At 46.5% G+C, this 18,804-nt stretch overlaps 1 protein-coding gene across 3 annotated transcripts; it reads left to right on the forward strand.

The window, feature by feature from the left end:
* The first annotated feature begins 56 nt into the window (after window positions 1-56).
* PPP1R10 (protein phosphatase 1 regulatory subunit 10) lies at window positions 57-18,473 on the forward strand. 3 transcript variants are annotated; one of them, XM_058554892.1, is made up of 20 exons: window positions 57-264; window positions 803-1,326; window positions 7,541-7,658; window positions 8,369-8,455; window positions 8,617-8,752; window positions 9,188-9,239; window positions 12,067-12,144; window positions 12,280-12,453; window positions 12,687-12,792; window positions 12,888-13,000; window positions 13,773-13,873; window positions 14,115-14,262; window positions 14,341-14,499; window positions 14,597-14,843; window positions 15,014-15,077; window positions 15,187-15,381; window positions 15,547-15,622; window positions 15,876-15,989; window positions 16,150-16,959; window positions 17,214-18,473. In XM_058554892.1, exons 3-20 carry the CDS (start codon window positions 7,552-7,554, stop codon window positions 17,321-17,323), a joined length of 2,877 nt encoding a protein of 958 aa, XP_058410875.1. In that variant the 5' UTR covers window positions 57-264; window positions 803-1,326; window positions 7,541-7,551; the 3' UTR covers window positions 17,324-18,473. The 3 variants fall into 3 exon arrangements, with proteins under 3 accessions (XP_058410875.1, XP_058410876.1, XP_058410877.1); XM_058554893.1 differs by lacking the exon at window positions 57-264 and adding an exon at window positions 447-578; XM_058554894.1 differs by lacking the exon at window positions 57-264 and having other exon boundaries at window positions 595-3,490.
* The last annotated feature ends 331 nt before the right edge of the window (window positions 18,474-18,804 follow it).

The following is an 18,804-nucleotide window of genomic DNA, read 5'->3' on the forward strand; positions in this document are numbered from 1 at the left end:
TAGGGTAGGGGCAAGGACAAGCCCGCAGTGCGGGGCGAGGCCGCGCACTTGCGTCAGGACGGAAGCGTGGCAGGGGGGCTGTGGGGAGAAGCCAATTTCAACTGCGTCACAATCGAATTCGGCCTCAAAATTGCGTTTTTGCTGAACCGGTCACTATGACTCTTAGATCTCATTCTTAGAATTTGCCTTTTAAACAATTTTGAAGGCGATTTGGACCGAGATCGTCTCAGTGCGCATGCGCCGGCCCGGTTCTACCAACCCAGGGTGAGAAATGTCTCGAGGGCGGAAGTGGTGGAAGGAGAGGAAAGGGAGGGGCTCGGCTCTGCGATCACGCGCACGCGGTGGGTGCCAGGAAGGAGGCGGAAGAAGGTGCTGGGGGGAAGGGGCTGAGCGAAGGCGAAGGAAGGATAGCCAATCAGCTAGAGAGTTGTCTTTTTCGTTGACCAATGAATTCACGCCTCGCGCACAATGTCGCGCGACAAGGGCGTTTCACTAGCACGTTTAGGCGCGTTGGGCGGCGTCCGGGTATAAAAGACTCCGCCCGAGCGGGCAGCCGCCATTCTGGGGTTCGTTTAGAGGTAAGTTTTGGTGTGTTGTCGGTTAGGGGGTAAGATTTTGCGGAGAGCGTTGCGCTGGGAAACGGGTCAGGCATGGGTTCAGTTGAGAGCCATGGTTTATATGAAGCGGCTGTGTTCGTGATGGGATCTGGAGGTGTTTGGGGATAACAAAGATGGAACTTTTGGGTGTTTAAAAGCAAGCCGTACTGATTACATCTTTCTCCTTTGTGTTCCTTTTATCCTAGGTTTGAATTTTCTCGGAGAAAGACAGGCTGCCCGCGAGGAAAAAAGAAACAAGCCGCAGCAACATCTAAGCCCTTGAAAGGATCCTGAGAGAGGGGGGAAAGGGAAAACAGCAGCCACCAGCCCAACCACTTGTGTCTTCTGCCCCTTCCCATCTATCTTGCCCACCCCACCAGCCCACGCTGCTTGGGACTTGAAATCTGTGGCCGAAGGACCGTCACCACATAACTTCAAAAATAATCAACCACCCTCCCTTCCCAAACCCGCCCAAATTCACTCAACCAGCGTTTACTTTTTTGAATCCACTCAGAACTTTTTTTCTACGACCCCCCTCCCTAAATGGAGTTGGGTTGGGGGGGAAATGAATACTGAGTTGGCCTTTATTTTTTTAAGAGACTTTTTGATCCAATGAGGCCCCCAAATAATTGAGTTTTGGGTCCTGGTTGGTTGTTTTATTTTTTTTCTCCAAAATTTTAATCCCCTTCCCCCTGAGCCCGAGGTGCTGACGTCGCAAAAAAATTGGATAGTAAGTGTCGAATTTTCAAAAACCAGCCTTGCAACAAGAAATCAACGTTTCCCGTTGTGAAACCAAAAATAATGAGAGGAAGAAATGAGACCGTAGAACAAAATAGAGAACTGGAGAAGGACCAAGCCGGTCACTCTATCTCCATTAAAAAGGGCCTTTGGGTCTAAACAGTCTTGATCTCTTTCCCCTACCACCTACCTCTTCCTGCCCTGCTGCAGGCAAGGAGAGCGTGGAGGGAGGGCCAGCAAATGAGGATTTTGATGGTTAACCCTTGGTAATCCAGCCAATTTCCAGACTGCCAAAGCCATAAGTGTTTGCTTTTTATAAAGAGGAATGGTTACCTTCCTCTCGTTAGCAGTCTTCAAAAGGGTTAATGAGCTCACATACAAAAGATGGTGGATCTTGAGGCCCAGAAGTCCCACTTCTTTGTGTGTGAGACAAGCAGGGCGCCTTTCAATTTGCCAGATTAATAAGCAATCTGTACATAAAGATTGCAGGGTAAGGAGATGGGCAGAGAAATAATAGCTGGCTATGACTTAAAATGATTGTTAAATCCTCTCAATTTTAATGTAATTTGCTTGGGGTATATTTGTGTGCTTAAAATAGGTGGCAATCTAGGAATAAAGATTGCAAGACACTTAATTCAGGGCAAAATATAATCTTAGTGGCAGTACATACAAGATAATACTTGGGGAGGTAAAGAATGTTTTATAATTGTTGCAGATTGCGTAGGTTATTTAAAAGCAAAAAGTGGTTAACATTTTAACTTGATACTTTTTGGTGGGGGGATACAGTTAAATAGCGGGTGGAAAGGTTGGGAAATGTGGAATTCAGGAGAATAATTTTAAAAGCCATTTAGTGCAATTGAATGCTAGCTTTCTAAAAGATTTGTGTCGTTAAAAGGAATTTTTTTCTTCCCTGCTTCAATATGGCGACTTTCCTTGTCCTTTTGTCTTCCAAGCGGCGGCGTCGCAGGTTGTGTGTTGACCCATTTTTCTCCTGTCCTCCCACCTCGACCCTATTTGATGAGAGGGGTCCAAGTCCTCCCCCTTTCCCTTTATAGGAAGGATGGGGGTGGTCGGTGGTAGCAGGTTGAACCTCAATTGCAAATTCAATTCTTCCCCGCAGAAAATTGTTCTTTTAATATTTTAATTGCTTTTATTTTCACAACGCTCTTACTGACTCCAAATAGGTCAGACCATTCAGGATTGGGGGCTGGTTTTTGTTTTTTTACTAAAAAAGGGTGTTTTTTAATGTAACTAGCTCCCGGCAGAGCCCGGACAGCTTTTTATCTTTTCCTCTTCTTCATTACAAAATGGCGTCCCTGCTTCTTTGTTGTTTTTCTCCCCCTTTTGCCATCCAGAGCTTAGGGCCGCCCTAGAAACTTGGTCAAGGGGGAGGAGCAGCCTTGAAAGGTGATGTAATCAGCTTGCTTCCTCTTCTCTCCACCCTCTTGAAACTCCACCCCTGAGCAGATGCCTTCTGGATTGATTTCCCTGTGCACGCTGCTGCTAGATAGGAAAAGACTTTTTCCTTATTTTCTTTAGAATATTTTATAGCCTTTATCTTAAAAGGAAAAAAGCTTATAGGAATTAGGTCTTGAGGCTGTCCATCTCCTTGGGCAGCTCTAGTTTTTATGTTTAATAATCAGAGCCTGTTGCATTTATTTTCTCTTTTCACTCATCACAACTGCTTGGAAGTTTTCCCTGCTTCAGTTGCCAGGGGTGGAAAGCCCGTCAAACCAACTATCCTTTAAGACCGGGGAGCCTTTTTGGGGAGTGTGTGAGCGTGTGTGTATGTATATATGTGTGTTGGGGATACTGGGGAAAGACACGAGCTTGTGAAAGGATAACTTGAATAGACAAATGGGGCCTAATGACACTGGAATGTCCCATTTCTGCTCAGGAACCAGTCCTTGGGCCTCCTGCATTTGGTCGCTTTGTATAATGAGAATCTGGGGGAGGGTGGGTTCTTGAGGACTTTTCTTCTAAATGGCCCTTATTCCCGCCTCTGGGTTTGGGGATAAACTCTTTGTGTTCAGTGCTGTATCACGTTCTCCAGTTGCTTAGCTCCTGTACATTGGTACTAGGATGAGAAGTGAATCTTTAGGAAAGGAGGCGGCAGTTGTAAACTCAAGGCAGGGGGAATCAAGCTACGGTTTCTGGTAAGCAAACCCTTTCTGGTATTACATTTCACAACCTTCATTTCTTTTTTCCAAAGAGCCACCTTTTTTGAATTTTTTTTTTCCTTCCCTTCTAAAAGAAATTCCTTAAAAACATTAATGGGGAAATAACGTCCTCTTCATTTTTCAACTCGGGCAGTGCTGTAGCAATGGGTGCATGTTCGAAAGCCATGCCCTATCTGAGGGGGGTATTGGGTGTCCTGTCCCTTTCTTATCTTTCTTCCAACTTTTTCCAAGTCAGATCTTTATCAGACTCTCCATATACTTTTCATTTTTTTAAGTCCTGCATTGAAGCGTGGAGCTTCTAGGCAGAATTGGAAAGCCGTTTTGTACAACCATCCTGTGGTGACTTGGGTGAGACTTATGGGCTAATTTTCTACTGGGTACGGATTCTCCAATTACTACTTAAACTTCTGGATTGGATGGGAGGGACTCTTCCACATGTCTATTGACCACAAGTTTTTTATCTTTTAAGCAGTTTGCCATGTGCCTCTGCAGCATACCTTCCTTGGGAGCTGAACATTCTACCCACTGGGGTTCGTGATCTCTAGTGAGCAGGGGATTAATAAAGAAGATCTTCCTTAAAACAGGAGATGGGAAACAAGGTCTTCTAGGGAAACCAAATCCATCCAGAGAACCTCGGAGAACCTGATCCTTGTAGTTTGTGGCTGCAGTTCTATGCTAGGATCCTTTCCTGTGTGTGTGGGGGGGGTGGTGAGTTTACATCCTCATTGAAAGGCAAACAAGCTTTTTGAGGCGATCATGTACCAGGTTTTCAAAATGACTGAGGAATAGAGGCTTACTACTTAGAAGAGAGGTACAAGCTTGTGAATCACCTGAGAGACATAATTTAGTCCACTGTTGCCTCAAAATGCCTAGGAAATGCCTCAAACACCAAGGAAAGGGAGGGGAATGTAAGGGGTTAGGGACAAAGCATTTTCATTTCCAGAAGTGCCAAGACCTCTAAGTTAGGGTAAACTCAGACTCCTTCCTCCTTTGTTAGAAGAGTATTGTGATTGTTTTTAAAAGGGCTTTGACCTGCATAGAATTTCTGTCCTGAACCAATTCAGTTCTTTGTCGTTGGTGATGGGTATAGAATAACTTTAGCTGAGCTAGATATTTTTCTCCCCTTTTAATTAAATAACCCTCAAGTAAATATTCATTTTGGAGGCAGGAGTCAGTGTCACTTCTGGAGTTTTAATTTTATTTTTGGTAAAAACGGTAGAAAATTCCCCAGTGCCTTGTGTCAGTAGTGCACGGCTCAGCCTGCAACATCCTTCATAAGGAAAGTCCAGCTTAGGACAAGGACAAGGTGGAGATGAGGCCAGGGGTTGCTTTTTCCCCCCTCCCTCTGTAGGTTCTGCCTTCAAGGAAATTAAAAGAAAACGTATCATGCCCTGGATTATTTTTGGTTCCAGAAAGCTTCTTCAGGCTTTTCATTCCAGGCTCCAGATATGAGTAGGTAATGTTAGGACACTTGGTCACTGCCCCTCCCCTGGTCAGCTCATTTGCCTTTTCTACTGTAGGCCTGTGCCAGGAATTTTGGCTCTTCATTCCTTTCCACTTGACTGCCTTGGAACTTCTTTCTTTCAGAATGTACTGACTTCAAAGTAAGGAAATTAGGTTGTAAGACACTTGGGATCGTTAATTTTAAATGAGTGTAAAACTCATCTGCCTGGAGGAAAACCATCATGAGAAAACCCACTACATTTTATCACATGATTGGTGCTCGTGAGATAAAATTTATATTTCCAAAATATAAATAATAGTGGAAAGTGAATATTTAACATTTCTTCTTTGTTTTCCAGCTTCCCTTGACTATTGCTTGTTATGAATGGATATTAAAAAGTTGTCCCTGGGTCCCATTCCCAGCAGAAGGCACTGGACAGAATTTAGCTTTGTACTCATGGGTCTCTTTTTCTCTCTAAGGATGGTTATTCTCTTGTCTCCCACCCTCTTAAATGAAGGAACATTTGAACTTAGGTGACCGAGTTTCTGAAGGAGGGAGGGGTAGCAGGCCTGTTGGCTTAGCTGGTAGTTGGATATGCAAAAGGGAGTTCTCTGAGGTGATGTATATTCAGCTCTGGGTTTGGATCAGTGGGGTCAGCTGTATTTAGGGGGGACTGGTTTGAAGTGATAATTTAATTGAAGGCTTTTTGTCGAATTCTGTATATTTTGATGATATGTATTACTTTGGATTCATTCATTGCATTTTCAGTCTCTAACAGATAGGAAATCTGTTTTCTATATCCCTTTATTGTATCTATATATCTGTTTATAGTGTCTGTCACTTTAGAGTGTCTTACTACATGGGAAAAATTCCTTTATCCCCTGTGTCTGTCTCTGTGTGTGTAAGGATCACCACACTGCAGTGGATTTGGCCTGTGGACTTCTGACTCATCGGTATTCTCCTTGAATGTTTTTTCCTCTGACCTCAGGTTCTACCTGTCCTCGTGGAGGCTCCAGGGCAGCAGTGACAGCACAGTTAACCCAGATTTGCTCACCTCGCAGCATTTCTTACCTCAGCTCGTCTTTCTCTTTTCAGCCCACAGGTTATGATCTCAAGATCCAGCCTCCTCCCTGCTTCTGCCTCTTCTTGTCTAGGTTGTTAGGACCTATACATTTAGAAATTTATTGACCTTTTTTGGAGGAGAGCTAAAAGGTTGAGATTATGATGCTTGTTTTTCTTTTTTGGTTTGTCTGAAAACAAATAGAACTAATTTACTTTATAAGAAACCTGTTCTCTTTTTTGCACAAAGTATAGTCATCTTTGTAAAACACTGGTTTGCCCAGCCTTCTGCTGGGATCATGTCTGTTCTCTCTTCTAGAAGCAGGATGCAGGGGTTTTTCTCTTTGCCACCTTCCTACCCACTGTTAGCCTTATTTCCCAAATGCAGATTTTACAAGGTGGCTTGCTTTCTTGGTTCTCAGAAGTCAGTGTTTAGAGGCATTGTGGATAAAAATCCCAGTCAGAACCATATTGATTCTAAATGACCTCTCTGGAACTTGGGTTCTGGCCTTGACATTGTTTCACACTTCTCTGTCCCACAACAGCAGTCTAGCTTTTAATTAACTCTTTTCTAACCTGCTCTAAAGTAGCTACTTAACATTTACTGGCATTTTTCCTGCTTCTAGCTTTATTTGTTCCATTCTTTTTGGCTCCATGGTTTCTAATTTCAGGCCTTCCTGGGGGGGTGTTGGATGGTGTGATTTTGAGGGGAACGGGGTGAGATTCCCATCCTTGCTTTTGAAACCACAAACCAGTCTTGCTCTTAACTTTGAAACAGAAGTTGTGCAGTATTTGGTTAATGAGGGACATTCTGTTCAAGGCTTAGGAGGACCTGCTTAATTCCCTTTGTATCCATTTGTCTTCATTTCTGGGAGTGACCCACAACTCCCCTGGGAGAAAGGTTCTGTTTTCAAGTTTTGTTTTCTTCTCTATCACCTACCACTTTAGATGATTGTCTACTGGTGCAAGCAGAACATATCCTGCCACTTGTGGTGATTATGACTCTTAATGGGCTAAGATAATAAGGAATTGACTCTTAGAAGACATTTAGCCCAAGCACTCAAGATTGGCCCTGTTCTTACAAAGCTACATTTTTTTAAAGTCAGATTTATTAGCAGCCGAGAAGAGGACCTAACAATAAGCAAAAATACCTTGGAGAGTTGAGCATTTTGTTATGGGAAGATGAATCTTAGCCCTAATATGATCTTGTGAAGTTCAGCTGTCCTAGGAAGGCAGTAACTGGGAGAGGGAGAAAGCTGTGATGCTCCAGTCCTCCAATCTAATTGTCTTCCCATTCAGTCATGTATTAACACCATGCTTAACTTGCCAGGGTTATTTTCTCATTAGCGACAATGATCTGTGTTGCTTTTTCTTATCTAGAAAATAATGAGTGTATGTAATATAGATTGTATAAGTAGTCACTATATTTTGTCAAATGTAGAGATGAGATTTATTAGAGGGCATAGTGGAACTGTCCTTGCCACCCATTTATTCTGTGGGTTTGTTTTGTCCTCTCATCTTAGAAACCTCGATCATGGGTTCGGGTCCCATAGACCCCAAAGAGCTTCTCAAGGGCCTGGATAGCTTCCTTACCCGAGATGGGGAAGTCAAGAGTGTGGATGGGATTTCCAAGATCTTCAGGTGAGTCTGTACTCTTCTTTGGATTCATTGTGAGTAGAGGGTGTTGTATGTTGTCACATGCCTATAATTTTTACGGCAGACAGGAATGACTGTTCCTGGAGAGAAAAGGGAGGGTCAGTAGAACAGGATTCAGATCCAATAATTTTAGCATAAGTGATAGGAAAAGATGATCCCTTGGTCCCTGGCCATAATGGAATCTGGATATTTGGACATTCACAGTCCCAAGGGAGTCACACTTTGAAAGGAAGGAAGGAAGCAGGGGAGCCAGGTAACAGAATTCTTGGTTCTGTTTTGGGTCACGTTCCATGTACCCAAAACGTCATTTTCCTTCAGGGATCCTTAAGTTTCCTAGGGGAAAGCAAATGACTAAGCCAGTCCTGAAAAGACTAGGAGGAATGGTTGTTGAGGGCTAGGACTCTTCACTTGGAAGCAGAATTAAATGTGCCTTGTGTGTCAGGAAAGCAATGATGCTCGTCCTCCCCAGATCAGAGACTTCAGTGTCTCCTCAGTTGTCTTCCATCCTCCCATGGGTTTCCATTTCACTCTGGATCCATCCCGTCCTCCTGGAGGCCTGCGTGACCCTCCCACCCTCGAGGAAAGTCCCAACTCATCAGACATCTCTAGGCACTCCCACAGATTGCAGACTCTTCTGCTAAAAGAAGAGGTGCTCTCTGGCTGCTCCATTGCTAACCTTAACTCATCTCTTACAGTCTGATGAAGGAAGCACGAAAGATGGTGAGTCGATGCACTTACTTGAACATTCTCCTGCAGACCCGTTCACCAGAAATATTGGTCAAGTAAGTGGGGATCTGGGTGGCTGGAATGGGAAGACATAGTTAGAAGGTGGGGGAGGTGAGGCATGGGGTTCCTGGGTTGTTGATGGAGGACTAGGAGTATGGGCTGTTGTACTTCCAAAACTCAAGAAGGGCCTTACAGAATCTCTCCTACCTGCCTGCAGGTTTATTGACGTTGGTGGCTACAAGCTTCTTAATAATTGGCTTACATATTCAAAGACAACCAACAACATTCCCCTCTTGCAGCAAATTCTACTGACCCTGCAGCACCTACCGCTCACTGTGGACCATCTCAAGCAGGTACCTTCAGTCTTTACAATCCGGGTTCTTCTTTCTTGTATAGCCTAACAGATACAAAACTCACACCAACTCTGATGTGGCTGCAGTCTTGGGCCTCTGAGGTAGAATGGTAGAAAAAATAGGAATTTGGAATCAGAAGACTTGGTTCGAATTTATCTGTTTATTAGGTGTCTGTCTTGGGACATTTCATTTATCTAAGCCTCAATTTTTTCATCTATAAAATGGGAGTAATTATACCTATCTAACTGGGTTGTTGTAAGGATTAAGTTAAGAATATGTCTACAAGGGTTTTGTAAAAGGTAAAGTAGTGTATTAGTGTTAGTTACTGTTAAGGGACCATTAGGAAATTGTGAGGGAGTTTGTGGGGTTGTTAGCTCTGAGTGGGCTTATTTTCCTCCTGGCATTCACCTTTCTGCTGCTCCCCATCTCTCATAGAACAACACAGCCAAACTGGTGAAGCAACTGAGCAAGTCAAGTGAGGATGAAGGTAGGGGCCCCTCCTTCTCTGTGTCCTGGGCCGTCCTCCATTACTTCCACTTAATTACAATTACCTTAGTTTCTTTCCCCATCCTTGGATTGTCCCTTCACTCCTGCCTTCCTCTTTCTATCTCACCTTGCTTTTCTCTTTCTTTTAAAAATTTAGTTCCTCTAACCTGTCCCCTCTTTTCTGTTCTCAGTTCTGAATGGGATTTGTCCATTTCTCTACCACTGAATGTAAGATAAGGTACCATACATTAACTAGAAGGCAGTTCCTTTTTTTTTTGTGTGAGGAAGATCAGCCCTGAGCTAACATCCATGCTAATCCTCTTCTTTTTTTTTTTCTGCTGAGGAAGACCAGCTCTGTGCTAACATCTATTGCCAATCCTCCTCCTTTTTTTTTCCCCCCCAAAGCCCCAGTAGATAGTTGTATGTCATAGTTGCACATCCCTCTAGTTGCTGTATGTGGGACACGGCCTCAGCGTGGCCGGACAAGCGGTGCATCGGTGCGAGCCGGGATCCGAATCTGGGCCGCCAGTAGCGGAGTGCACGCACTTAACCGCTAAGCCACGGGGCCGGCCCTAGAAGCCAATTCTTAAGATCTCTTGGTGTAAAACGCATACCCTTAAAATTCTTTGGGGAAAATAGTGTCATCTAGAGTGTCTATCATTATTTACTTCTGTTTTTCTAAATATAGTATATTCTGGGACCTTCAGTATCTATTTTCATAACAATAGATATACTGGTTCTACCAATAAACACCTTCCTGTAAGAGATGGCATGATCCTGACTCCTGGAATATATCATAGCTTTGATAGCAACAGGTTTTTACCTTTTCTAAGACAAAGGGTTTTGAAACTCCTGGCAAGGGCCAGAAGACGAAGCCTGGCTCCAGAAACTCACAGCCTTTTCTTTAGAGAGTAAGGAAATTAAAGATTTCCTTAATCCCTCCCCAAGGCATAAACCAGGAGCACAAGACACTAGTATTCCACAAGTGAGCAGTATTCTAGCAGAGATGATCCCCTGATCAAAATACAGGCTTGCTCTGTGTCTAAAGGGAATGGGTTGCTAGGTCTTTTTTGCAAAGAGGCTTTGGTTTTTTGGCATGGAGGGAGCACCTAGGCCTGGGTAAATTTATCTGAAGTTCCTTTAGCTATCGGAGAAAACTCTGGGAACACCTTTCCAAGATAAAGGATCCCAATTTTGTTTTAACTCACAGTATTATGCAAGTGAAAAACATTTCCTAGCTTTCCATTTTTTTAGTTGTATTAGTTCTCAGTTTTTAGGTCTTTTTAGTACCTATTTTTGCGACATCTCAGAGTATCTTTAATAATAACTCGTAGTATAACACAGAACACAGGAGAATCCTATTAAATCATTGCCCATCTTTTGTTTTTTCATCATTGGGTATATTGTTCCCTATTTTCCACCTGGCTTCGTTGTGCTGCCTTTTATGAATATGGGTTTAATTATTACTCTGTACTTCCTTTAGATACTGAAACGTGCACATTCCTTATTGACTGTAGTTAAGTCTTACTGGACCATAGTATCAATTCCTCCAAAAAGGCTTTAGGATATTCCTGCATTAGGGTTCATGTTGCCTTAGGTACAGAAATTGCCAGTTGTGTGACTGTTTTGAAAGGTTAGGTTTTAAAGTTCTGTGACAATCTCATTATTAAATGAGTCTATATGTGGGGGTGTTGGCAAGAAGAGAGGTGCCACAGATAAGAGATGTTAATTTGCCAAGTACAAAAGGAAAGAGCTACAAAGCTTTTTCTCATATGTTTAGAAACAAATTCTGTTCTTTATCTTTAAATTCTCTCACCATCTTTTCTGTCTAGATAAACTCTGCTTCCACAACCCTAAATTAGTTTGTCTTTATTTTATTTATTTATTTGTTTATTTGTAAGGAGATCAGCCCTGTGCTAACATCTGCCAATCCTCCTCTTTTTTTTGCTGAGGAAGACTGGCCCTGGGCTAACATCCGTGCCCATCTTCCTCCACATAAATAAAACGCCGCCACAGCATGGCTTGCCAAGCAGTGCGTCGGTGCGTGCCCGGGATCCAAACCGGCGAACCCTGGGCCGCCACAGCGGAGCAAGCACACTTAACCACTTGCGCCACCAGGCTTGCGCCCTAGTTTGTTTTTAAGCTTTTTTTTTCACACTTGCTACACTTAATTGATTTTTTTAAAGCCCTTGTCACTAGCAGCAGTCTAGGAAAAAAGGTTGCCTAGAAAATTTTTTTGTAAGGTGAGTCTAAATCTGCCTCCTTGAAACTTTGCGTTAAGTTTGCCTTTAAAGAGACAACGCAGAATAATACTATTTCTTTTTAAATCTATTAGCCCTTCAAATATTTGAACCATGCCTACCTTTTTCCTGAGTTTAGTTTCTATTCTTTCAACAAGTATTTAGGGGAAGAGCAGAGGCGCTGGGCTCATCCTGCCCCGCTGTCTAGTCTTGTGGCTGTAATCTCTATGCTTCTTTGTGAAGGGAGATTAAAAATCTTCAGGTTATTGTAAGAGTCACATGAGATACATGTAACACAGTGATGTAGTCTTTACAACGTCCTCTGTATTAAGTGTTAGTTCTTTTCACCCCCTAGTGTTGTGATGGTGTCAGGGTTGAAAATTATCTGAATAGAAGACAACTCTGTGGTTCATTGTTCTCTTTTTAAGAGTTTGGTTTTTAAGCCTATCTCATGTTCTTCTTAAAACTCTGGGTTACTTTTTCCATTACCCAGACTTGCACAGTATATTTTTAAACATCTCTATTTTCTATTATTGGAAGAATAGTATTTTAAATTATTTAGGCATTTCTCCTTTCTCTCACCTGCAGAGCTCCGGAAATTGGCCTCAGTCCTTGTCAGTGACTGGATGGCTGTCATCCGCTCCCAGAGCAGTACTCAGCCTGCTGGTAAATTCCTTAGTCCTTTATTCCTCATAGTTAATGGGATGTGGCCTTCAGTGCCCTCAGCCTTCTTTACCGCTGAGTGATGGTCTTTCTCTTTACCTAAACAAAATCCTTTTCTGCTTTGTTTTTCCACAACAGAGAAAGATAAGAAAAAACGTAAAGAAGAGGGAAAGAGTCGAACCACCCCTCCTGAGCGACCCTTGACTGAGGTGAAGGCTGAAACCCGGGCTGAGGAGGCCCCAGAGAAGAAGAAGGAGAAGCCCAAGTCTCTTCGAACCACAGCACCCAGTCATGCCAAGTTCCGTTCCACCGGTAAGGCTGTTTGCTGGCCCCTGGGGCATCTGTGGGCATATGCACACCCAGGGCCTTGTGGTGGAATAGTTGTATTTATGATATGGTAAGCCTGTGGAAGAGGGATGACTAGTGGGCAAAGCTTTGAGGGGATGGTATATAAGGTTAGATGAAGATTGAAGTGGGGGAACAGGGAGGAAAAGTCAAGAGGGTGGGGAGTGAGTTCAACCCCAACACAATGTCTCTTCCCCCAGGACTGGAGCTGGAGACCCCATCTTTGGTGCCTGTGAAGAAGAATGCCAGTGCAGTGGTGGTCTCTGACAAGTATAACCTCAAACCCATCCCGCTCAAGCGTCAGAGGTATAGACCATGTTCTGAATTTCTAAATGGGCTGGGTGTGGGACACGAGGGAGAAAGAAGGGGTGAGTCGGTGTTGACATTTTCTCTTCTTACAGCTCCGCAGCTGCTCCAGGAGATGCTGCCCCCACTGCAGAGAAGAAATACAAGCCACTCAACACAACACCCAACGCCACCAAAGAGATCAAAGTGAAGATCATCCCCCCACAGCGTGAGTCTAAAGTGGGGGGATGTGCTTTGAATTGGGAGCAAGACCCTTAATGGGAATACGTGTCCTGGGAGGGGGGAAGTTGTTTTTCCCTCTCTTTGATTGTTTTCGTCTGACTTCTTGGTGTCCTTTAATTTTTGTGCCTCTGGAATTCCCCGTTCTTGGATTACTTAGGAGTAATTTTAGAGATGAGGTGGGGAGGTGTGCTATTCAGTCGCTGGTTGGGGCCCTCCCAGTTGGCAGGATAATCTGTCATGTCAAGAGGGCTGGCTTTGGGGCCGGCCCCATGGCATAGTGGTTAAGTGCGTGCGCTCCGCTGCTGGCAGCCCAGGTTCTGAAACCCGGGCGCGCACCGGTGCACCGCTTGTCAGGCCATGCTGTGGCGGCGTCCCATATAAAGTGGAGGAAGATGGGCACAGATGTTAGCCCAGGGCCAGTCTTCCTCAGCAAAAAGAGGAGGATTGGCAGATGTTAGCTCAGGGCTGATCTTCCTCACAAAAAAAAACAAAAACAGGGCTGCCTCTGTCAGTCTCCTGAGCTCTAATTCACGTCCAGGGCTATGGCTTGCTTGCCGTTAAAAAAAAGATAGAATAACAACAAGAATTTCTTGTATGAGTCCTCCTGCCTATGCTACCTGGTGACCTTGAGTTTATTGTGTCCGAAGTTGAGGCAGAGTCTCCATTGGCCCATGTCCTGCCCTGCCCAGATTCTGTCTATAGGAATGGGATTGTGAAGGAGGTCTAATGATTCCATTTTATGCTCTTTCCTTGTGTAGCTATGGAGGGCCTGGGCTTTCTGGATGCGCTCAATTCAGCCCCTGTTCCGGGGATCAAAATTAAGAAGAAGAAGAAGGTGCTGTCACCTACAGCTGCCAAGGTATGGGCCCTGGGCCATAGGTTTTAGTGACAGGGTATAAAAGGTAAAGTAGAAGGAAGAGCCCAGCAGCTCAGAGCAGTTGGGGAGGATAAGAGGAGTTGGTCTCAGATGTAGACTGGCGGCAAGGGGGCAGTGTTAGAGACGGAGTACTTTAGGAGCATTGGGGGATGTTGCCTAGGACCCTGGACTTACTGCCTTGGCTTTCCTGTCAGCTCATTAACTTCTTTTTCTTTCATAATAGCCAAGCCCATTTGAAGGGAAAACGAGCATAGAACCAAGCACAGCCAAACCTTCTTCCCCAGAACCAGCACCTCCTTCTGAGGCCATGGATACAGACCGTCCAGGGACCCCAGTTCCCCCTGTTGAAGTCCCAGAGCTCATGGATACAGGTAAGTCTCACAACTGGTTCAAGCTGGGAGGTTTTCTGAAAGGAAGGACCTGGGTCTGAAACCTCTCCTGCGTTACAGCTTCTTTGGAGCCGGGAGCTCTGGATGCAAAGCCAGTGGAGAGTCCTGGAGATCCTAGCCAGCTGACCCGGAAAGGCAGGAAGAGGAAAACTGTGACGTGGCCTGAGGAGGGCAAACTGAGAGAATATTTCTATTTTGAACTGGATGAAACTGAACGAGGTAAGAGGTCACATTTCCCATATAATAGGTGGGTACAGAGAGTTTAAAAAGGACTTGGTTGTTCTTACATTCTTGCTTTTTCTCTCCTTGCCAATAGTCAATGTGAATAAGATCAAAGACTTTGGCGAAGCAGCTAAGCGAGAGATACTGTCAGACCGACATGCATTTGAGACAGCCCGGCGTCTGAGCCATGACAACATGGAGGAGAAGGTACCCTGGGTGTGCCCCCGGCCCCTGGTTCTGCCCTCACCTCTTGTCACCCCTGGAAGCAACAGCCAGGAGCGATACATCCAGGCTGAGCGGGAGAAAGGAATCCTTCAGGAGCTCTTCCTGAATAAGGAAAGGTGAGCAGAGCGAGGTTCATGCCCTGGGCTGTTGAGCACTTAGACCCCTGAGGGGAATGTGCCCTGGGGTAACTAAGAAGAGGGTGGAGTTAAGGAAGAAAGTTGAGGGCCTGAATAAATAATTTGACTGTCATTCTTGTTTTTTCCATCGCCTACGGCATTCCTCATAGTCCTCATGAGCCTGATCCTGAGCCCTATGAACCTATACCCCCGAAACTCATCCCCCTAGATGAGGTGAGTGGGTGTTACGTGGCAGTGGAGGTTGTAATTGGCTTTAATGAATTGTTTATGTGAGACTCTCTTCATTCTTTTAGTTAGTCCTGATTGTTTCCTGTTCTTTCAGGAGTGTTCCATGGATGAGACCCCATATGTGGAGGCCCTGGAGCCTGGGGGGGCCGGAGGCTCACCTGACGGGGCAGGTGGCTCCAAGTTGCCTCCTGTTCTGGCGAATCTTATGGGAAGCATGGGTGCTGGGAAGAGCCCCCAGGGTCCTGCAGGAGGAGGCATCAATGTCCAGGAGATCCTCACCTCCATCATGGTATGAGCCCTACTTCCTCTTTGCCACTTTCTCTGGAACCTCCCTTTCTTTACCCCAGTCCTCCTCATCTTCCTGCTTCCCTCCTCTTTTGGCTTTCCCTTTCTCTGCTGGTGGTTATCCTTGCTGCTCTCTATTGATGTTGCTCTCTGTTGACTTGCCTCACAGGGTAGCCCAAATAGTCATCCCTCAGAGGAACTGCTGAAGCAACCAGACTATTCAGATAAGATCAAGCAGATGCTGGGTAATCATCAGGGCCAGCCCCGGGGCCTGGGGGAGGAAGCCTGCGGTGGAGTTGGGGGAAGCAGAGTTCACAGACCCTGAAGAGCAGGGGTGTTGCCACTAGGCGGCAAGACGTGGGAGGGGAAGACTGGACAGAGAGAGCATTGCTCTGCCAGGTTGGTCTGAGGGGGTCAGTTGGGGACACCTAAGTGGGAAGTCATGCCACTCTTATAGAATCCTCTTGCTGACTGTTTTACTCTTTTCTTTATTAACAGTGCCACACGGACTCTTAGGCCCTGGTCCAATAGCCAATGGTTTCCCACCGGGAGGTCCTGGGGGCCCCAAGGGCATGCAGCACTTTCCTCCTGGGCCTGGGGGACCTATGTCAGGTAGGTGGTGAGTGAGCAGTTGGAATGGGCTTATCTGCTTAATTTTGGCCCGGTAATAGTATAGGATTGACCAAAAAGTGGGATGTAGTTGACATTGGGAGGTGGCAGTCCCTGAGTCTAAACAGGTAGCTAATATTGTCTCTCTGTTTTCCCCTAACAGGTCCACATGGAGGCCCTGGGGGCCCTGGTGGGCCAGTGGGTCCACGTCTCCTAGGTCCCCCACCCCCTCCCCGGGGGGGTGATCCCTTCTGGGATGGCCCGGGTGACCCCATGAGGGGTGGCCCGATGCGGGGGGGTCCAGGACCTGGTCCTGGACCATACCATAGAGGCCGTGGTGGCCGAGGAGGAAATGAACCTCCTCCTCCTCCTCCATTCCGAGGGTCCAGAGGAGGTCGCTCTGGAGGAGGACCCCCAAATGGACGAGGGGGCCCTGGTGGGGGCATGGTTGGAGGTGGTGGGCATCGTCCCCATGAAGGCCCTGGTGGAGGCATGAGCAGCAGCAGTGGACATCGTCCTCATGAAGGCCCTGGCAGTGGCATGGGTGGTGGACATCGCCCCCATGAAGGCCCTGGCAGTAGCATGGGTGGAGGTGGGGGACACCGTCCCCATGAAGGCCCTGGCGGTGGTATGGGCAGTGGCAGTGGCCATCGTCCTCATGAAGGCCCCGGCAGTGGCATGGGTGGAGGCAGTGGACATCGCCCCCATGAAGGCCCTGGCGGAGGAATGGGTGCTGGTGGTGGACATCGCCCCCATGAAGGTCCTGGCGGGAGCATGGGTGGAAGTGGTGGACATCGCCCCCATGAAGGTCCTGGACATGGGGGGCCCCACGGCCACCGGCCTCATGATGTCCCTGGTCACCGAGGCCACGACCATCGAGGGCCACCCCCTCATGAGCACCGTGGCCATGATGGCCCTGGCCATGGAGGAGGGGGCCACCGAGGGCACGATGGAGGCCACAGCCATGGAGGAGGTAAGGATGCTCCCTGCCCCCAATATGGCTTTTGGTGTCCCATACTAGTCTCTGGGGAGCAGCACTATCCCTGTATGCTAGGCAGAAGCTGAGGTCGCCCCGTTCCCAGCATGTGTGTCATGCCCTTTGCCCTTCCCCCAAATCCCCAAGTGTCTCTCTGCAAGTTCTAGGATGCCATGACGGGGAGGTGGGGTGAAGGTGGCATTGACCTCTTAGCCGTTTCCTGTCTAACCATTCCACCATCATTCCCACAGACATGTCAAACCGCCCTGTTTGCCGACATTTCATGATGAAGGGCAACTGCCGCTATGAGAACAACTGTGCCTTCTACCACCCGGGTGTCAATGGGCCCCCCCTGCCCTAGGGCCCACCTGCCTGCCCCGCCCACACACACATCCCTGTGGACTGCAGCCTTGCTCCTTCCACTCTCTTATGGCTTCTGTGAGGCCCATTTTTCCCTTTCCCCAGCTGATGAGGAGCCGGCCCCCTCAGTTCCCACCTGCTTGGGTTCCTGGGGGTTTTCTGATCACTGGTGCGCATTGATGTACATATTTCCCTCCAGTCTGGGGAGGAGAGAGACTGGACACATTCTGTACCTTGGACTGCTGAAGAGGAGACCCATTTGGCTTCACTTTTTGAGGAGATTTGCCCTGTAACTCCAAACCCCTTTCCAGTATTACCCTTTATGCCTGAGAACCTAAAGCTGGTTATCCTGGAAAACACCTCTACTCTCCTATCGTGGGTCTTCCACGTGCACACAGAACTGACATGGGATCAGCTGCACTTATGAAATCATCCCAGCCAAGTTCATTATTCCTCCTGGGGTGGGGAGATGGTAAAAGGGGTATTATATATCCCATTGCACTGAGAGGGCTCAATCAGGCTGGATTTGAGTTCTGGAACACATCATTCCCCACTCCTCTCCCGACAGGCTTTACATTCTGAGTCCTTTCTCAAGTAAGACTTTGCAACCTTCTGTGACCACCGAAGTCTGCATCATGGGTCTGCTAGGTTCGATGATGGCAAATTTACATCGGCATCGAGTGGAAGTTTTAGCTGGCATAGGTGAGGCCAGTGGTGTGGTCCACCCTTGCCTACAGCTCATTCTGGAAACTGTAAAACACTTCAGTGAGACCAGCTTTTCATCAACTTAAGCCCGGCATGCTGGGCCCGACAGTCACACTACATGCACTGCCTTTGGGAGCTAGCGCGCTCCTGGCCCCCACCCGGAACCGTGTTGGTGTGAGGCCTCCAGCTCCCTTCCTGTCAGCCACTTCTAAATCCCCTCAGGTTCCTTCCTGGGTGGATTCAACGTGACTTGCCCTTTCCCAGCCCTCTCCTTCACCTGTCTCGGCATCAGTTGTTTTCTATGAAAACAGTGGATTGGTTGGGTTTTGTGCAGGGTCTTGGGTTAGAGCCACAATGGATTTGAGGATGAGTATTTTCTTTTTCTTTTGGTTTTGTATATTTTGTACATTAATAATAAACAGTGGAAAGAGAAGCAGCTTATTTAACCCCTGGAGTGTTTGGACTCTTTGTTAAAAAAACGAAACCCAGCCATTATCAGCTGTTTTAGGTGCATTAATACAAACCCTTGTGGAATCTGTTTTCAGTCCTTTGAGTGGAGCTGACACTTGTTCTACCTTCAAGTCATAGTGTTAGTATTAAGTGAAATACTGGTGAAGGAATATTCAATACAAAACACCATAGGACACAGAGTAGATCCTGTGGATCAACATTTGAGTGTGCAGTGGGACCTTGGGAACAGAGCTCTTCACAGATGGCTGGAGCTACAGGTGGTGTGGGCACATCAATTCTAGATGAACCTACCATCCTACCCGTGGA

This window comes from Diceros bicornis, chromosome 14 (assembly GCF_020826845.1).
Source record: "Diceros bicornis minor isolate mBicDic1 chromosome 14, mDicBic1.mat.cur, whole genome shotgun sequence".
Taxonomy (NCBI): Eukaryota; Metazoa; Chordata; class Mammalia; order Perissodactyla; family Rhinocerotidae; genus Diceros; species Diceros bicornis.

What these genes read in the sequence shown, in the direction of transcription:
- PPP1R10 (XM_058554892.1), top strand. Translation starts at nt 7,552, where the DNA reads ATGGGTTCGGGTCCCATAGACCCCAAAGAGCTTCTCAAGGGCCTGGAT. An exon ending in TGCCAAGTTCCGTTCCACCG is followed by an intron (nt 12,454 to 12,686) that starts GTAAGGCTGTTT and finishes CTCTTCCCCCAG; the next exon opens with GACTGGAGCTGGAGACCCCA. An exon ending in CTCTTCCTGAATAAGGAAAG is followed by an intron (nt 14,844 to 15,013) that starts GTGAGCAGAGCG and finishes CATTCCTCATAG; the next exon opens with TCCTCATGAGCCTGATCCTG.